The sequence below is a fragment of the Coregonus clupeaformis genome, unplaced genomic scaffold (assembly GCF_020615455.1).
Source record: "Coregonus clupeaformis isolate EN_2021a unplaced genomic scaffold, ASM2061545v1 scaf3041, whole genome shotgun sequence".
NCBI lineage: Eukaryota > Metazoa > Chordata > Actinopteri > Salmoniformes > Salmonidae > Coregonus > Coregonus clupeaformis.
The window spans coordinates 4,790-22,279 of NW_025536495.1; the positions used below are offsets into that span (position 1 = coordinate 4,790).

The 17,490-nt window shown below is 42.8% G+C and overlaps 1 protein-coding gene across 4 annotated transcripts; it reads left to right on the forward strand.

The window, feature by feature from the left end:
* Window positions 1-1,393: 1,393 nt before the first annotated feature.
* stk33 (serine/threonine kinase 33) lies at window positions 1,394-17,461 on the forward strand. Of its 4 annotated transcripts, none has more exons than XM_045220026.1 (13): window positions 1,394-1,452; window positions 4,007-4,152; window positions 4,673-4,786; window positions 4,921-5,025; window positions 5,175-5,313; window positions 7,595-7,680; window positions 8,345-8,432; window positions 8,550-8,625; window positions 8,909-9,021; window positions 9,192-9,277; window positions 9,465-9,857; window positions 10,257-10,358; window positions 16,345-17,461. In XM_045220026.1, the coding sequence occupies exons 2-13, from the start codon at window positions 4,042-4,044 to the stop codon at window positions 16,663-16,665; spliced, it is 1,734 nt and encodes a 577-aa protein (XP_045075961.1). In that variant the 5' UTR covers window positions 1,394-1,452; window positions 4,007-4,041; the 3' UTR covers window positions 16,666-17,461. The 4 variants fall into 4 exon arrangements, with proteins under 4 accessions (XP_045075961.1, XP_045075960.1, XP_045075963.1 ...); XM_045220025.1 differs by having other exon boundaries at window positions 1,394-1,448; XM_045220028.1 differs by having other exon boundaries at window positions 1,394-1,448; window positions 9,465-9,740.
* The last annotated feature ends 29 nt before the right edge of the window (window positions 17,462-17,490 follow it).

Sequence of the window (17,490 nt, forward strand, 5' to 3'; positions counted from 1 at the left end):
TTTTATTTATTTTTATTTTACCTTTATTTAACTAGTCAAGTCAGTTAAGAACAAATTCTTATTTACAATGACGGAGGAGGTGTGATGGTGTGGGGGTGCTTTGCTGGTGACACTGTCTGGGATTTATTTAGAATTCAAGGCACACTTAACCAGCATGGCTACCACAGCATTCTGCAGCGATACGCCATCCCATCTGGTTTTGGCTTAGTGGGACTATCATTTGTTTTTCAACAGGACAATGACCCAACACACATCCAGGCGGTGTAAGGGCTATTTTACCAAGAAGGAGAGTGATGGAGTGCTGCATCAGATGACCTGGCCTCCACAATCCCCCGACCTGAACCCAATTGAGATGGTTTGGGATGAGTCGGACCACAGAGTGGAGGAAAAGCAGCCAACAAGTGCTCAGCATATGTGGGAACTCCTTCAAGACTGTTGGAAATGCATTCCAGGTGAAGCTGGTTGTGAGAATGTCATCAAGGCAAAGGGTGGCTATTTGAAGAATCTCAAATATAACATATATTTTAATTTGTTTAACACTTTTTTTGGTTACTATATGATTCCATATGTGTTATTTCATAGTTTTGATGTCTTCACTATTATTCTACAAAGTAGAAAATAGTAAAAATAAAGAAAAACCCTTGAATGAGTAGGTGTTCTAAAACTTTTGACCGGTAGTGTGTATATTACCATAAGTATTTATATATTCCTACTACCAGTCACTTGTTATGTATAAACCCACTTCAACCAGTCCAGTACACCTGCACATTGAATAAGGTACTGGCTCTAACCTGTATATACTTGCATTGTCGTGTTTCTTTAACTCACATCGTAGTTCTTGTGTGATTTACATTTTTACATTTTATTTTATTATCTAAAATATTATTATTATCACTGCATTGTTGGGAAAGAGCTCTCAAGGTAAGAATTTCAATGTACTGTTTTACACCTGTTGTATCCTGTGCACGTGGGGAATAATCTTAGAAACATGAAACTTATTTACATTTACATTACATTTTAGTCATTTAGCAGACGCTCTTATCCAGAGCGACTTACAGTTAGTGAATACATTATATATATTTTTTTATACTGGCCCCCCGTGGGAATCAAACCCACAACCCTGGCGTTGCAAACGCCATGCTCTATCAATTGAGCTACATCCCTGCCGGCCATTCCCTCCCCTACCCTGGACGACGCTGGGCCAATTGTGCGCCGCCCATGAGTCTCCCGGTCGCGGCCGGCTGCGACAGAGCCTGGATTCGAACCAGGATCTCTAGTGGCACAGTTAGCACTGCGATGCAGTGCCTTAGACCACTGCGCCACTCAGGAGTACAAAGAAATCAGTGATGATTAAATGTGTATTATAACAGTATAAGCCTCTTTTTTTGTGTTCAGGTCTGATGGGCTGTGAGAAGCAGTAAACATGGAACACTTTGAGGCTGCTCCAGGTTGGTAAGTACAGTCTGCATTTCCTTGTTGTCATTTACATACATGCTAGGCCTATGCAATACATGGCACTTTTGCTGCCGCTGATTCAGTGCAGGAAGGCAGCTGTTAACGCAAAGATGTAGTTCGTCTAACCCAGATTTCTTTGCCTCTAAATATGTAATTTGGGGCTTCATAAGTGCCAATAGTGTTTCAGTGAGCTGTTGATTAGTTTTGAGTGCAGTCATGCCTCTTCTGCCTATACCATTTGTCATGCTAATTCACATTTTAATTAATGTCCGTCAAGCCCTATGGTTGAAAGCAATACTCACAGGCTTGACTACCCCATTAGTTAGAGGCTTTAGTACTGAGGAATACATGTATATGGTTTGTTCAGGTTCTCAATTCCACAGCAAGCTCAGTAATTTGATATTTTGGAAATGTTTAGAATCAAATTCAATTATATGTAGGCCTATCTTTTATGGAGCTGTTATGGCAGCTCTTACTGATGGATCTAATGCATGTTCTCAATTTATCCAGTCTGTACGGTACATTGTGTTAAATCAGTCTGAAAGGTTTATTTTAGAATCCATTAAAGTAATATCGTTCTCATGAGACAATTAGCAGCTCACGCAAACATGATTGGGAGATTGGCTAAAACAAGAATATGATATTACTGTAAGGCACCCCTGGCTTAAAGCAATCCAAGACCTGTGGATCTGTAGTGACCCATTTTAAGGTCAGACGTCTCCCTGACCTGACCCTGATATCCCATTTCCTCCCCACTGGGCAGGCTGGTGGGCAGGCGCACCCTCCCTAAGGCACCTGCAGAGCAAGACGCCGGTCCCTCGCTGTGATACACTCATCACATGCCTCCCTCTCCCACAAATGAGCTGTGATTGAGATGATTGGGATTTCCAGAGGCTGTCACAATGGTTTTGATTAGCAAATAGACGGGTGGTAATGGGAGAGACAGGCCTGTTATGAGAACCCTGTCAGGGATAAGATAATGCGTCAGAGTGAAGAGGTTAAAGACACCGCTTCCCTGTTAATAATTAATTGGTGTCCGTGTGGCGGATCCACTCCAGCGCTCCAAGTCATCACTTGATAATTGCTTTACATTTAATTTGGCTTTGGAGAGCGTTTTTCAAGCTCAGTAAATTGTGCTTAGTGTTAATAATATGAACCCGTCTTCAGACACCGGTTTGGTCAGAAACCAATGGTGACGAGACAGAATGGTAGGCCAAGTGGTGTCTCCATTTCAAAGTAATTTATCTTAAACACTAATTTACACTTTGACAGGGGGAAATACATCTATGGTTATGTGTTCTGTGATTTAACAAAGAAGATAATTGTTATCATTATAAAAAGTTAATTTATGAATAATACATTTTTATAATTGTATCATAGTATGACTGATGATTAGGGGATTCATAATGTCTGTCATAATACTATTACTTTTACCTGGGATGGATAAAAAGAGTAGGTATATTATTGTACACCACAGTAACTCACTTCTATCATTTATTAGAATGATACAATTTGAAATGAAACGTCTGAATAGGCATCTTATTGCGTACTATAATGGGGAAACTGAATGAACCCTTTACTTTTCTCAATGTCAAGGATCTCACCTAAGCATTTCCCAACTTTAATCCTCTTAATAAAAAATAAGCTGCCAGGTGCTCTTTAGCATTTTGGGGTTCTGTGTTGAGGCAGCTTGCTCTGGTCTAAACAGTGGGGCAGAAAGAATCTGAGTTACCTTCAGTAGCAGAGCTGTCGCCACAGTGACAGTGTCAGGCCTCCTACTGAGGCGCCCTCCAACTGACTGGCTCCTAAGGTCATCTGAGTTAAACTGCCCAGGTGTATCTGTGTGCTCTGGTGTGCAATTAAGTGCTAGACAAAAGAGAACCAGCAGACGTCACGTCATACTCAGGCCCCGGAGGACAGGAGTTGCCCATCCCTGGCACAATTACTGTATAACCGACAGTTATGGATGAAGACCGTCATTCAAATAAAATAACCGTCAAAACTGTTTACATTTATTTGATCCTTTTTGGTGTGTGGAACGAACAGCTGGCTGAAGACGGGACGGCCGGGCATTCATTCGGTTGAGTCGGTTTCTGCGGTAACATGGATTCTTAACAATGTGATGGAACTTTGTTGCTCAAACAAGTCTTTGGTTGCCTAGGCAATGCCCCCCTCCCTGCAGCAGCAGCACATGCAGTCAGGAGCAGAGGAGAACACTATTGGAACGGTTATACGGGTGACCACGGTCATTTGGCTGACCAATAACCGTCATCCAAAATTCCATGACAGTCATAGTCATAATAATGATGTGAAACAACAGTTAGACATCACATGAGCAAATCCTATTTCTCTGCTGAAATAATCCTATAAAAATGTACATTGTTGTGTGATTGTTTGCTGTAGTGTGATTAGACTGTATGACTGGATGCACCCAGAAGGGGTAATTTCAGTCTGCCTTCCCTGTGTGTGTGTGTGTGTGTGTGTGGTGTGTGTGTGTGTGTGGTGTGTGTGTGTGTGTGTGTGTGTGTGTGTGTGTGTGTGGTTCACCCAGTTATAAAGCTCCTCATCTGTAGATGCCACCAGCAGATGTTTGTTGGAGCTGGCATGAAAATGGCCTCCCAGTGGAACACTCCCCGTGTGAGTAGTGCAGAGAGGAAGGTGCCCCACACCCGCATGGAGGATGAGGCTGACCTCCAGGTAGGTAGAGACCACATCCAGGTTTATCCCCAGCTCCCCCCCACCGCCATGGGTTACTAGTAACACCCTCTACCCCTCCCTGACCTCTATAGTGCCTCCATCTGCACCAGATTGCTCCTGATTTCGCCCCCTCTCTCGGGGCATCGGCTGCTCTCTTTGCCAAATCTGCAGCAGGCAGTGCTCAGCCTCGCATGCACAGAGATAATGATCAAGTTAATTAGACCTGAGATTGAATGAACTGCGGCAGCAACTTAATCATTTGTAACTTGATTAGAAATACTATATTCTGCAACTCCAGAGACCGGCAAACTTTCCTTTTTTGAGTGCTTGAAAATTAAGATCCACTTTAGGATTCAGGTCTTGAGATAATGTTGCAATAGAAGCAGGGAAATAAACCCGAGCTCGTATACTCAAACAAGCCCATAAGCTGAGGGTAAATTTGCTTGTGAATGGTTTTACTGAGTTGACAGAGCAGATGTGAGTTGCCTTTCTATTAATGGTTCCTCTGTTATCCCCATAGCAAATATACTCATTTGGGAGGAAATTAGGTCAAGGTAGCTTTGGGGTCGTCTGTGAAGCCACCCACAACGAGACAAGGAAGAAATGGGCTATTAAGAAGGTGAACAAAGAGAAGGTGAGTGCATTAGTGTTTCCCATGGGCAGCTTGTTGACTGCAGTGGTGAAAAGAGACACTCTAAAGGCAGTCTAATGGCTACTAGAACAGCCTCACACCTCAGTGCACTCACTCAGCTTCTTCCCTAAATGCAGGCTGGAAGTTCAGGTGTCAAACTGTTGGAACGGGAAGTGAGCATCCTGAAACGTGTGAACCATGCACACATAATACATCTAGAGGAAGTCTTTGAAACACAAAAGGTAAGGGATGCTTTCTTTAGAAGTAATCGTGTCAGTATCTCAGTAGTGTGCGTGCAGATGATTGTGGAAGCACCATGAATGAGAGAGAGGCCGGTCAGATCTATTTTGTGGGGGCTATTATCAGTCTGTGTGCTGTGCTTTGTGTCCAGAGGATGTATCTGGTTACTGAGCTGTGTGAGGGAGGGGAGCTAAAGGAGCTCCTTCAGAAGAACACACGCTTCACAGAGGAGGAGACCAGGCACATCATCAGCAGCCTGGCTGAGGCCATCGTCTACCTGCATAAGAAGGGTGAAATGACTGTCTAAAGTTATAGGTTTCACATCGTTACAAGGATCTACATTTGAACATTTTACACAGTGAAACTTTATTTCAAGCAATAATGAAGGAAGGGTAAGAGGCAGAATATCAGACTATGCCTTCTTTTGACCTTTTATGAAACATAACAAACTAATCTAGGTGCACTGATTAAATCATTCAAACATTAATGCAAACAGTACAGACAATGTGTTGTATGAGTAAATTGTGTGCGGAGACAATGTGCAAATTGGTGATATCACGGTCACATCGTACTCAAACGAGTCAAATTGCTTTGGCCTCATTGACGTGTGATAATCAGGGAGATGATACCACATTATGGCTCCCAGTCATTATAGAACCTGGCTTATTCTAATAATGAGATAATAATGAACAACTGCCAGGCAAAAATGGTAGCCCTTTTAATTGAGTCTGAGGGGTTTATTTGAAGATGCTCTGTTTTTTTCCCCCTCCTGATGGTGAAATCTCTAGTTAGAGGTAATTTAGGACGTTGCTTGGCAATGAGGCACCATTACATGGGGCTAATGACTCGTTTACAACGAGCTGGGGAGGAATACAGATTAATAGGTGTGTTTTCACACTAAGAGTCGCTCTGCGCTGTCGTGGCGCACTTCTATGGCGACTAATGATACCAGCGGGGATGTGGTGCTAAAGGTTAGCAGTGACTGTCACAGGTAGTGGCCTTAAAGGGCAATTCCACCACTTTTCAACCACATTTTAATTGTCTCCAGCACAATCCCAGTGTCTACATATGTGAAAACGGCGCATTACTACGTTTTGTAGAAAAATATATAAACACGCTGTTTTCAGATATGTAGACACTGGTTTGGTGCTGGAGATAATTAATATGAGGTAAAAAAGTGGAGGAATTGACCTTTAACCATATATAAGCAGCATGGACATTCATTACTTCTTGAACAGTAAATATGACAAATTGTTTAGTAAAGACATTGATATGATACATTTATTTAGCATAGAACGATTAATTTGGTCCCATGAAATGTTACTATGAATTTTGTGAACCATTTGTTCATTGTACTATTAGTTCTTCACCATGCCGTTGTTACTATATAAATACAGAGGTTCATCCACTGTTGTACACCCCAGAGTATATTTTATTTCCAGTCCATATCTTCCTGACCTCCATCTACATTAACATTAGAGCAGAGTAAACTATATATTAGAGGTCAGCATGCTCCACCCCTCTCCCAAAATCACTTTGAACTTTAAGACTCCAGGGGAGAGAACTTCTCAAGAACTAATATGTGTGCAGAGACACTTTATTTTCCATCCCATCAAGTCAATCTGGCAGCAGCATCTAATCTAACCTTCAGAACTCTCTCAAACGTCTCAGAATCCTCCGCTCCATTCTGCACATCTCCTATAATGACCACTGATACTTTGTGGCTGACCATTTTTAAAAGGAGGCTGATATCTAGAGATTTGTCATAGGGATTGCTTGAATTTAGCAAGGCGCTCATAGTTACCCTGAGGATAAAGTAGCTGTTTTTGTCACAATCTCTGGGACTTCAGCTGTGGCAGAACCCCTCTCTTTCTCAGTGAATCAAACTCATTCCCAGGGGAATACTCGATGACATCCATGATTGATTAAGGTTGTGGAGATGTCACCTGTTGAAAACAAGGCAACACTAAACATGTCGTCCCCCACAAATGATGCAGGGATGTCATGGGTCCTACTTATATCAGTACACTTGTAAAAAACCTAAGCATTACAAAACTTCTATTAGAATCAAATAAGCCACACATAGCAAAAAAAAACATTCAATTTCTTGTCACTAAATTTGACACTCTCATTGACCTCCATACAAAAACTCATCACTTTGAGACTTTTTTATTTATTTTTACGCCACCTGCTGGAGAAGACAGGCCCACTTATCCCTCTTGCTTCGCCTCTTCCTCTCTGGTGTGACTCACAAATGTCAGTGAATTACTATAGCTCCCGCCTTGGGCCAATCAGTGTCATTTTGTAAATGCCGGATCTATATGGTAAGACACATCATTCACCCAAGTTTCGTCAAAATCGTCCAGTGGTCTGAGATATCGTACGGACAGACGGACTGAGACAGATCCACAGTCCCTTCCCCGATTTCATCGTGGGGGCAATTACTCATTGTAGATTTTGCCTTTAACTGCTTTTAACCATCATACTTGTCCTCTCTGCTAAAGACCTATTGAAAGCCATTATGGTTGGTTCTTCTCATAGTAAAGGTGGTGTTTCTTTTTCCTATTTCAGACATAGTGCACCGAGACCTGAAACTGGAGAACATTCTAGTGAAGAGTTATCACCATGGTATTGATAATGACATGATCAATATCAAGGTGAGACTGTGACACAAACTGAAAAACTTTCACTGCTGTTTCTTATCCAGCCAGTCTCTGCAGGGACTTAAGGACAGGCTCCTGATGTGTTTTTTTCTCCCACTCTCCCCCTAAATGGTTTTAAACGCTAACTCATTATGACAGACCCCCTTTGGTTTCCCCTTTATATCACGCCGTACAAAAGGGTGAATCAAGAGCATCTTTTAAGACAAATTACTGCCTGGGCCCAGCATGTTGTGTGCATTGACAGAGCGCCAGCTGAAGCAGATACCTGGAGTGCGGGCTCAAATAAGGCAGGGCGGCAGCATAAATCTCTCCACACACACACACACACACACACACACACACACTGCTGAAAGACAGCGTTGTTCTGGCAACTATAAAAGGCTTTTATCTGTCAGGAGGAGGTCATCTCTCCTGGATATTTTCTCCTGTTGTATTTCTCCTGCCTACCATTATTTTCTACATGAGACCATACAGCATGTACAGCTCATATTTGTTATTCATCTAACATAGAGAGGCCCAATGTGTGGACTCAAGCTCTTCAAGTAAACCTTGTTTTGTCTGATAAATAACGCCAAGAAGAAAGGATTTGATATGAGATGGATACATGCTGTACGCCTACGTGTGTATCAGTGTCTGCTGTCTGTCTCTCTCCTCCCAGGTGACAGACTTTGGGTTGTCAGTGAAGAAAGGGGGTGTTGGTAGTGAGAACATGCTGAAAGCCACCTGTGGGACTCCTATCTACATGGGTAAGACTGACACATTCAGTTCCTACACACAAAGACCACATCATGTTAGAGTAGAGTAGTCCTATTAAAACCAGTCCGTGCTAGTGACTGGTGTGTCCTGCCTCCTCTCTGTTTCAGCTCCTGAGGTGATCAATGCTCATGAGTACAGTCAGCAGTGTGATGTGTGGAGTATTGGGGTCATCATGTACATGCTGTAAGCAACGCACCCACCCATCCCTCCTTTATCACTGTGTCTGTCTGTCTGTCTGTCTGTCTGTCTGTCTGTCTGTCTGTCTGTCTGTCTGTCTGTCTGTCTGTCTGTCTGTCTGTCTGTCTGTCTGTCTGTCTGTCTGTCTGTCTGTCTGTCTGTCTGTCTGTCTGTCTATCTCTCACTGTAGCAGCTTTTCCTATACTGTATGGACAGTTAGCCCAGTGACAGATCAAGTAGTAGTATAGTTTTAGAGGCCTGTGTGACTGACAGGACTGTCTCCCTGTAGGCTGTGTGGGGAACCTCCATTCATCGCCAGCTCTGAGGAAAGACTCTTTGAGATGATCAAGAAGGGAGAGCTCAACTTTGACGGACCCGTCTGGGACACTATCAGTGATGCAGGTGACATACAGTAGTACTGCTTTTCAACCTCTCTGACTTCTATTTGTAACATGTCTGGTGATATGGAACTTTAAGGACACATGGTACATGACCACATCCAGGTTGAGCTGATGGGTTATTATTGCATGACTTAACATAGGGTACTGACTGTCCCATTTTTATCTCACCAGCTAAAAAAGTGTTGAGTTGCCTCCTGAAAGTTGATCCCGCCCATCGCATCACAGCCAATGAGCTGCTGGATAACCCCTGGATCACGGTAAGGAGCTGATCCACCCAGCTACATTTCACATTAACAATGAGTACAGGAAGGACTCTCTGGTACTGCTGCATGATGGGATTGGGAATTGTTATCTCACAGCCTGGTTTATGGGGCTGATTGCAGTGTGATGATATTAACCCTTTAGAGGGGGTCTAACATTAGGTAGTGGTTCTGTGTCTTACAGGGTGACACCAACACTCCGGCTACGCCCAAAAACGTGCTGGAGATGATGCGTCTGTTCCGGGATGACCCGGAGGAGGCGGAGAGTGAGGAGGAGAGCGAGTTGGTCGGTGACGTGCTGAACGAGCTCTCTCTCAGCTGCTCCCAGGACAGCCTGACTCTGGAGCCCAGGGCAACGCTGGAGGACAGGGCAGGACCAGAGCTTAGAGTAACATTGGAACCTAGGGCTAGGCCTGAGAACAGGGCAGGGATTGAGGATGGGGCCAGGCTGGAGGACCAGGTAAGGCCGGAGCCCAGGGTGGCCTCAGCACGCAGTAACTGCAGGAACATCTCTGAGCTCAGCTTTGAGGGCGACACAGACAGTAGCAGCAGCAAACCCACCACCCCCACCAAACAGGTACTGTAGTAGACACAGTTACCACACATACTGTACACACAACTCAGTCACGCCATTAGACTCATCATGACCTGCCACTTCATAGCTGTTAGGTTCAAAATAACCTCTTTCATGAAGCCCACCAATACTCAAGCACCGGTTTAAAATTGCCTTCTTGGCAAGTGAGCTGTTTGAGTTACACACTGGTATACGAGCTTCCGTTTCCCTTCCACTTCCACCTCAATTAGCTTATGTGGTAATGATCTTGTTCTTGACTAAAAACTAGCTCTCTGTTGCGTACCTATACTTAAAGCAGGGAGTTATCACCCAGCGGTTCAAGCTCTCTACATTAATAGGGTTATTCAATCCAAGTACACGTCTCTCATGCCCCCCCCGTATATCTCTGTAATCCCACTATAGAGACAGAAGAAGAAGAAGGTTGCTGCCTCATCGTCCAATGGACTGAAAACCAACGGCTCTGCTGTGAAGGTCTGCAACTCACTCAGTCCCCCCACTTCACAGGTCAGTCGTTTAGGAGTCTGTCTCCAAAGTCCTGTTCTCACAACACTAGGAATTAGGCAACCATTAGATATTTGTTTTTTGACATTAGTTTAGATTTGTATTTTTATATATTGATGCAAAAAAATCATTACAACTTTCCATAGTGCAAAAATGCTTAGAATGTGTCACACGGGCCATTGATTCATGTATTTTACATTAAGGCAAGCTAAATCTCTATTTGCCTTCACAAAACAGCCTGGAATTTATAAGATCTGATTCAAAATGTGTTGATTTGTTAAAGAAAATGCTTTGTTTTTAGTGGGTAATTTCGACGTAATTCCTGTTCTATAGCGGAAATTGTCATTTACAGTTGAAGTCGGAAGTTTACATACACCTTAGCCAAATACATTTAAACTCAGTTTTTCACCATTCCTGACATTTAATCCTAGTAAAAATTCCCTGTCTTAGGTCAGTTAGGATCACCACTTTATTTTAAGAATGTGAAATGTCAGAATACTAGTAGAGAGAATGATTTATTTCAGCTTTCACATTCCCAGTGGGTCGGAAGTTTACATACACTCAATTAGTATTTGGTAACATTGCCTTTAAATTGTTTAACTTGGGTCAAACGTTTTGGGTAGCCTTCCACAAGCTTCCCACAATAAGTTGGGTGAATTTTGGCCATTCTTCCTGACAGAGCTGGTGTAACTGAGTCAGGTTTGTAGGCCTCCTTGCTCGCACACGCTTTTTCAGTTCTGCCCACACATATTCTATAGGATTGAGGTCAGGGCTTTGTGATGGCCACTCCAATACCTTGACTTTGTTGTCCTTAAGCCATTTTGCCACAACTTTGGAAGTATGCTTGGGGTCATTGTCCATTTGTAAGATCCATTTGCGACCAAGCTTTAACTTCCTGACTGATGTCTTGAGATGTTGCTTCAATATATCCACAGAATTTTTCTTCCTCATGATGCCATCTATTTTGGGAAGTGCACCAGTCCCTCCTGCAGCAAAGCACCCCCACAGCATGATGCTGCCACCCCTGTGCTTCACGGTTGGGATGGTGTTTTTCGGCTTGCAAGCAACCCCCTTTTTCCTCCAAACATAACGATGGTCATTATGGCCAAACAGTTCTATTTTTGTTTCATCAGACCAGTGGACATTTCTCCAAAAAGTACAATATTTGTCCCCATGTGCAGTTGCAAACTGTAGTCTGTTTTGGAGCAGTGGCTTAGCAATCACATTTTGTTTTGGTGACATGGGCTAATTGACTGACTATCACTAGCTAGGTTTCCATCCAATTGGAGACAGATTTTCATGTGAATATTCTAGAATTCGCATAAAGAAAATATGCACATTTTACCACCGGTGGTAGGTTTCCACCAAATGGACTTGTTTCGGATAAAGATCAGTGCGTGATGACATAGTGCATATAGTCAAAAGATTGGACACACCTAGAAATTCAAGGGTTTTTCTTTATTTTACTATGTTCTACATTATAGAATAATAGTGAAGACATCAAAACTATGAACTAACACATATGGAATCATGTAGTATCCAAAAAAGTGTTAAACAAATCAAAATATATATATTTTTTCAGATTCTTCAAAGTAGCCACCTTTGCCTTGATGACAGCTTTGCACACACTTGGCATTCTCTCAACCATCTTCATGAGATAGTCACCTGGAATGCATTTCAATTAACAGGTGTGCCTTGTTAAAAGTGAATTTGTGGAATTTATTTCCTTCTTAATGCATTTGAGCCAATCAGTTGTGTTGTGACAAGGTAGGGGTGGTATACAGAAGATAGCCCTATTTGGTAAAAGACCAAGTCCATATTATGGCAAGAACTGCTCAAATAAGCAAAGAGAAATGACAGTCCATCATTACTTTAAGACATGAAGGTCAATCAAACCGGAACATTTCTTGAACTTTGAAAGTTTCTTCAAAAGCAGTCGCCACAGGAAAGGAAGACCCAGAGTTACCTCTGCTGCAGAGGATAAGTTCATTAGAGTTAACTGCACCTCAGATGCAGCCCAAATAAATGCTTCACAGAGTTCAAGTAACAGATTGATCTCAACATCAACTGTTCAGAGGAGACTGTGTGAATCAGGCATTCATGGTCGAATTGCTGCAAAGAAACCACTGCTAAAGGACACCAATAAGAAGAAGAGACTTTCTTGTACCAAGAAACACGAGCAATGGTCATTAGACCGGTGGAAATCTGTCCTTTGGTCTGATGAGTCCAAATTTGAGATTTTTTGTTCCAACCGCCGCGTCTTTATGAGACGCAGAGTAGGTGAACGGATGATCTCTGCATGTGTGGTTCCCACCGTGGAGCATGGAGGAGGTGGTGTGATGGTGTGGGGGTGCTTTGCTGGTGACACTCTCTGTGATTTATTTAGAATTCAAGTTACACTTAACCAACATGGCTACCACAGCATTTTGCAGCAAAACGCCATCCTATCTGGTTTGCGCTTAGTGGGACTATCATTTGTTTTTCAACAGGGCAATGACCCAAAACACACCTCCAGGCAGTGTAAGGGCTATTTGACCAAGAAGGAGAGTGATGGAGTGCTGCATCAGATGACCTGGCCTCCACAATCACCCGACCTCAACCCAATTGAGATGGTTTGGGATGAGTCGGACCGCAGAGTGAAGGAAAAGCAGCCAACAAGTGCTTAGCATATGTGGTAACTCCTTCAAGACTGTTGGAAAAGCATTCTTCATGAAGCTGGTTGAGAGAATGCCAAGAGTATGCAAAGCAGTCATCAAGGCAAAGGGTGGCTATTTGAAGAATCTAAAATCTAAAATATATTTTGATTTGTTTAACACTTTTTTGGTTACTACATGATTCCATATGTGTTCTTTCATAGTTTTGATGTCTTCACTATTATTCTACAATGTAGAAAATAGTAAAAAATAAAGAAAAACCCTTGAATGAGTAGGTGTGTCCAATCCTTTGACTGGTTGTGTGTGTGTGTGTGTATGAAAGACACCAAGAGACAACTAAAATACTATCTAGTATACTATAAACATAATAGTGTCTAGTCTACATGATGAGATTATTATGGATAAGAGCGATAATATTTGTCAAATGGCAATCAAGCATTGATCATCATGTCACCAGAATGAGACCCTCGATATGTATTGGAAAGCAGCATCAAGTTCATCACCGTGCACTTTCACCAACCTGTAAAGCCTGTAAAGTTCATCATCATTTATTTCATCTGTAGCCTAATAAACTTCATGGTTTCCCGAGACATAGTGGGAGGACCACTCACCATATCATCGCGTGACTCCAAATTCCTTCGATATGATAGTTATATATTTCCAACGCATTTGTCGCAAAATCAATTTTACAAACACAAATAGATCCCACCATGTTGAACAAACAAATGATCTGTCGGCATTTATAAAATTACACAGAAACTTCCTGTTTCTATCACAGCTGTCTTGATTAAAAAAAAATATATATATACAGTGGGGAGAACAAGTATTTGATACACTGCCGATTTTGCAGGTTTTCCTACTTACAAAGCATGTAGAGGTCTGTAATTTTTATCATAGGTACACTTCAACTGTGAGAGACGGAATCTAAAAAAATCCAGAAAATCACATTGTATGATTTTTAAGTAATTCATTTGCATTTTATTGCATGACATAAGTATTTGATCACCTACCAACCAGTAAGAATTTAGTTTTTCTTTAAGAAGCCCTCCTGTTCTCCACTCATTACCTGTATTAACTGCACCTGTTTGAACTCGTTACCTGTATAAAAGACACCTGTCCACACACTCAATCAAACAGACTCAAACCTCTCCACAATGGCCAAGACCAGAGAGCTGTGTAAGGACATCAGGGATAAAATTGTAGACCTGCACAAGGCTGGGATGGGCTACAGGACAATAGGCAAGCAGCTTGGTGAGAAGGCAACAACTGTTGGCGCAATTATTAGAAAATGGAAGAAGTTCAAGATGACGGTCAATCACCCTCGGTCTGGGGCTCCATGCAAGATCTCACCTCGTGGGGCATCAATGATCATGAGGAAGGTGAGGGATCAGCCCAGAACTACACGGCAGAACCTGGTCAATGACCTGAAGAGAGCTGGGACCACAGTCTCAAAGAAAACCATTAGTAACACACTACGCCGTCATGCATCATGGATTAAAATCCTGCAGCGCACGCAAGGTCCCCCTGCTCAAGCCAGCGCATGTCCAGGCCTGTCTGAAGTTTGCCAATGACCATCTGGATGATCCAGAGGAGGAATGGGAGAAGGTCATGTGGTCTGATGAGACAAAAATATAGCTTTTTGGTCTAAACTCCACTCGCCGTGTTTGGAGGAAGAAGAAGGATGAGTACAACCCCAAGAACACCATCCCAACCGTGAATCATGGAGGTGGAAACATCATTCTTTGGGGATGCTTTTCTGCAAAGGGGACAGGACGACTGCACCATATTGAGGGGAGGATGGATGGGGCCATGTATCGCGAGATCTTGGCCAACAACCTCCTTCCCTCAGTAAGAGCATTGAAGATGGGTCGTGGCTGGGTCTTCCAGCATGACAACGACCCGAAATACACAGCCAGGGCAACTAAGGAGTGGCTCCGTAAGAAGCATGTCAAGGTCCTGGAGTGGTCTAGCCAGTCTCCAGACCTGAACCCAATAGAAAATCTTTGGAGGGAGCTGAAAGTCCGTATTGCTCAGCGACAGCCCCGAAACCTGAAGGATCTGGAGAAGGTCTGTATGGAGGAGTGGGCCAAAATCCCTGCTGCAGTGTGTGCAAACCTGGTCAAGACCTACAGGAAACGTATGATCTCTGTAATTGCAAACAAAGGTTTCTGTACCAAATATTAAGTTCTGCTTTTCTGATGTATCAAATGTCATGCAATAAAATGCAAAATAATTACTTAAAAATCATACAATGTGATTTTCTGGATTTTTGTTTTAGATTCCGTCTCTCACAGTTGAAGTGTACCTATGATAAAAATTACAGACCTCTACATGCTTTGTAAGTAGGAAAACCTGCAAAATCGGCAGTGTATCAAATACTTGTTCTCCCCACTGTATACGATATGACTTAACTCGCATAAAAACTGTGGATGGAAACGTGGTTACTGACTGCCATAACAAGAGAAACTGCTGATGCACAACCACATTTCCAAATGGTACCTTGTGTATTCTACTACTCCGAGGGCCTTCAAACTGCGGGCCGCCAGTTGACCATCCCTGATGTAGGGAAAACTTCGCCACAGATGGATAGGATAAACAAGTTACTTTGACTTTGCCATCTATTGTTTTTCTGGTTCAATGAAAGTCAATGAACTACGTAGACCAGACCCAGTTGCTATTGTATTGGTGTCTATTGGAGACCCGCCCTGTTAAGTAGACCGGAACTAACCATTCCATTCCCCCCCCCCCAATGGTAACCGACCTGAGTGAACTATCTTCATTTATCCACCATCTTTGCTGTATCCAACCATGATCTATTATATTTCTCAGCTCAATCGCAACTCGTGAACTTTGCAGGTGTTTATGATTAATAAACAATGCCTTACGGGTGGGTGGTACCATTAAAATAAAACCCAGCCCTGAAACGAAACGTACGCTAAAAAGAATGTGCATGTCATTTCATAGGAAAAGATACGTCATTGGCACGAATTGCATGAAGTGGGCAGTTTGGGTTTGTCACTTCAAGCCCAAATATATCATACTTTGACTAAAACAATGAATTATTTACTTAAATCGTTGTGCAACATCATGAGTAAGCTCTGGCAATTGTTTTCAGCTCGAAAAAATGGATTTCTACTAGTGTGGGCGTTTAATGCTTTTTGGCCATCAGATTGGTGCTCTTGATATTCAGTCACCACTAGATGGTGCCAGATTTACCTATGAGGTGGGCCGAACTAGTGACAGAGCCCGTTAGATGTTGTTCTGTAGAGGTGAACCTGTTGTGTTGGCCTTGTGTGAGATGAATATGAGTATCTTATCTTTGCAGTCCCATACAGGTGGCATACTCTCCAGGCAGTCGAGTGCAAATCGTCTCAGCCCACAGGACAAGAGCGAGACCCGCCCAACCTCATCCCCAGTGGGGCCAGCTCCCAAACCAGCGGCCGGTCCAGGGAAGGCAGAGGCCCACAAACCCCCCCGCACCCCCTCTGGCTCTAGGCCTGGGAGCCGCTCCCCACGACCACCTCTCTGTAGCAGGCCTAAGAAGAGCTCCTAGGTACCATCAGCAGAGTGCCCAGCCCCACGGGCACCGCGTGCCAAAGGAGAGGACCCCCGTCAGAGGTGTACCCTGGGGGGTGGCAGGGCTGCTAGACACATGACCTGTTGGTATTCATATGTCCACTGTGTGACTCACACCAGCCCTGGACTGACTGAATAGTCTCTCACACACCTACTGTTATGTAGTTTTAGAACGGCCAGTAGACAGATGCTGAAGATAGGTTTGTCAGATAAGATTGTCAATAGCATCAGCTTGAATGCATTCAGAGGGTAAACCAACATGCTGTGGAATCAGGAGAGCAAATAATTGACCTAGCAATGATTTCACAGTAAAGCACCTGATTCCTGTTGTTCAAACTATCCCTATTGCGGCTCCACTGACCTCCCATCTTAGGCTACCTGTCGTTTCTGTTATGCTTAGTTACATAAATTACTTTGTCTGCATTTTCCATATCAAACTCACTGACAGTCTGAGTCATTTGAAAATCCACTCATTAAAAAGTAGATGGGAAATTCAAAGGGAGTGTTCATCTGTCTTATTTATTCCGTTGGGCATAATTCATTATTTATTAGTGGTACACAGGGTTGTGTAGCTATTAGTTTTTTCTATGTACTGTAAAAGCATACTTTTCTATTTCTTTCAGTATCCTAACAGGCAAATTTGATATGAAAGATCTTCAAAGTGCCTTGTTTTTCCCCACAAATGTCATTAACATAAAAATAGTCCAACATTCATTAGTAGTCAGTGGCAATCAGGGGTTCAAGCTTGTCTGCTGTTTATTCTTTTCATTGAGCTGTTCTTAGGATGATTTACGGATGATTGCCAAGCATCATGAGAAGAAACTACTGTACAGAAATTCCATTGTTTTGTGTTCAATAAACATAATCAGAAATGGGTTTTATTTTTTGCTGATTTTGTGATAACG

Excerpts from the sequence above, each read along its gene's own strand:
- stk33 (XM_045220025.1), top strand. The coding sequence starts at position 1,424 with ATGGAACACTTTGAGGCTGCTCCAG. Across the intron at positions 1,449-4,006 it reads ACACTTTGAGGCTGCTCCAG|TTATAAAGCTCCTCATCTGT; the intron begins GTTGGTAAGTAC and ends TGGTTCACCCAG. Across the intron at positions 4,153-4,672 it reads AGGATGAGGCTGACCTCCAG|CAAATATACTCATTTGGGAG; the intron begins GTAGGTAGAGAC and ends TTATCCCCATAG.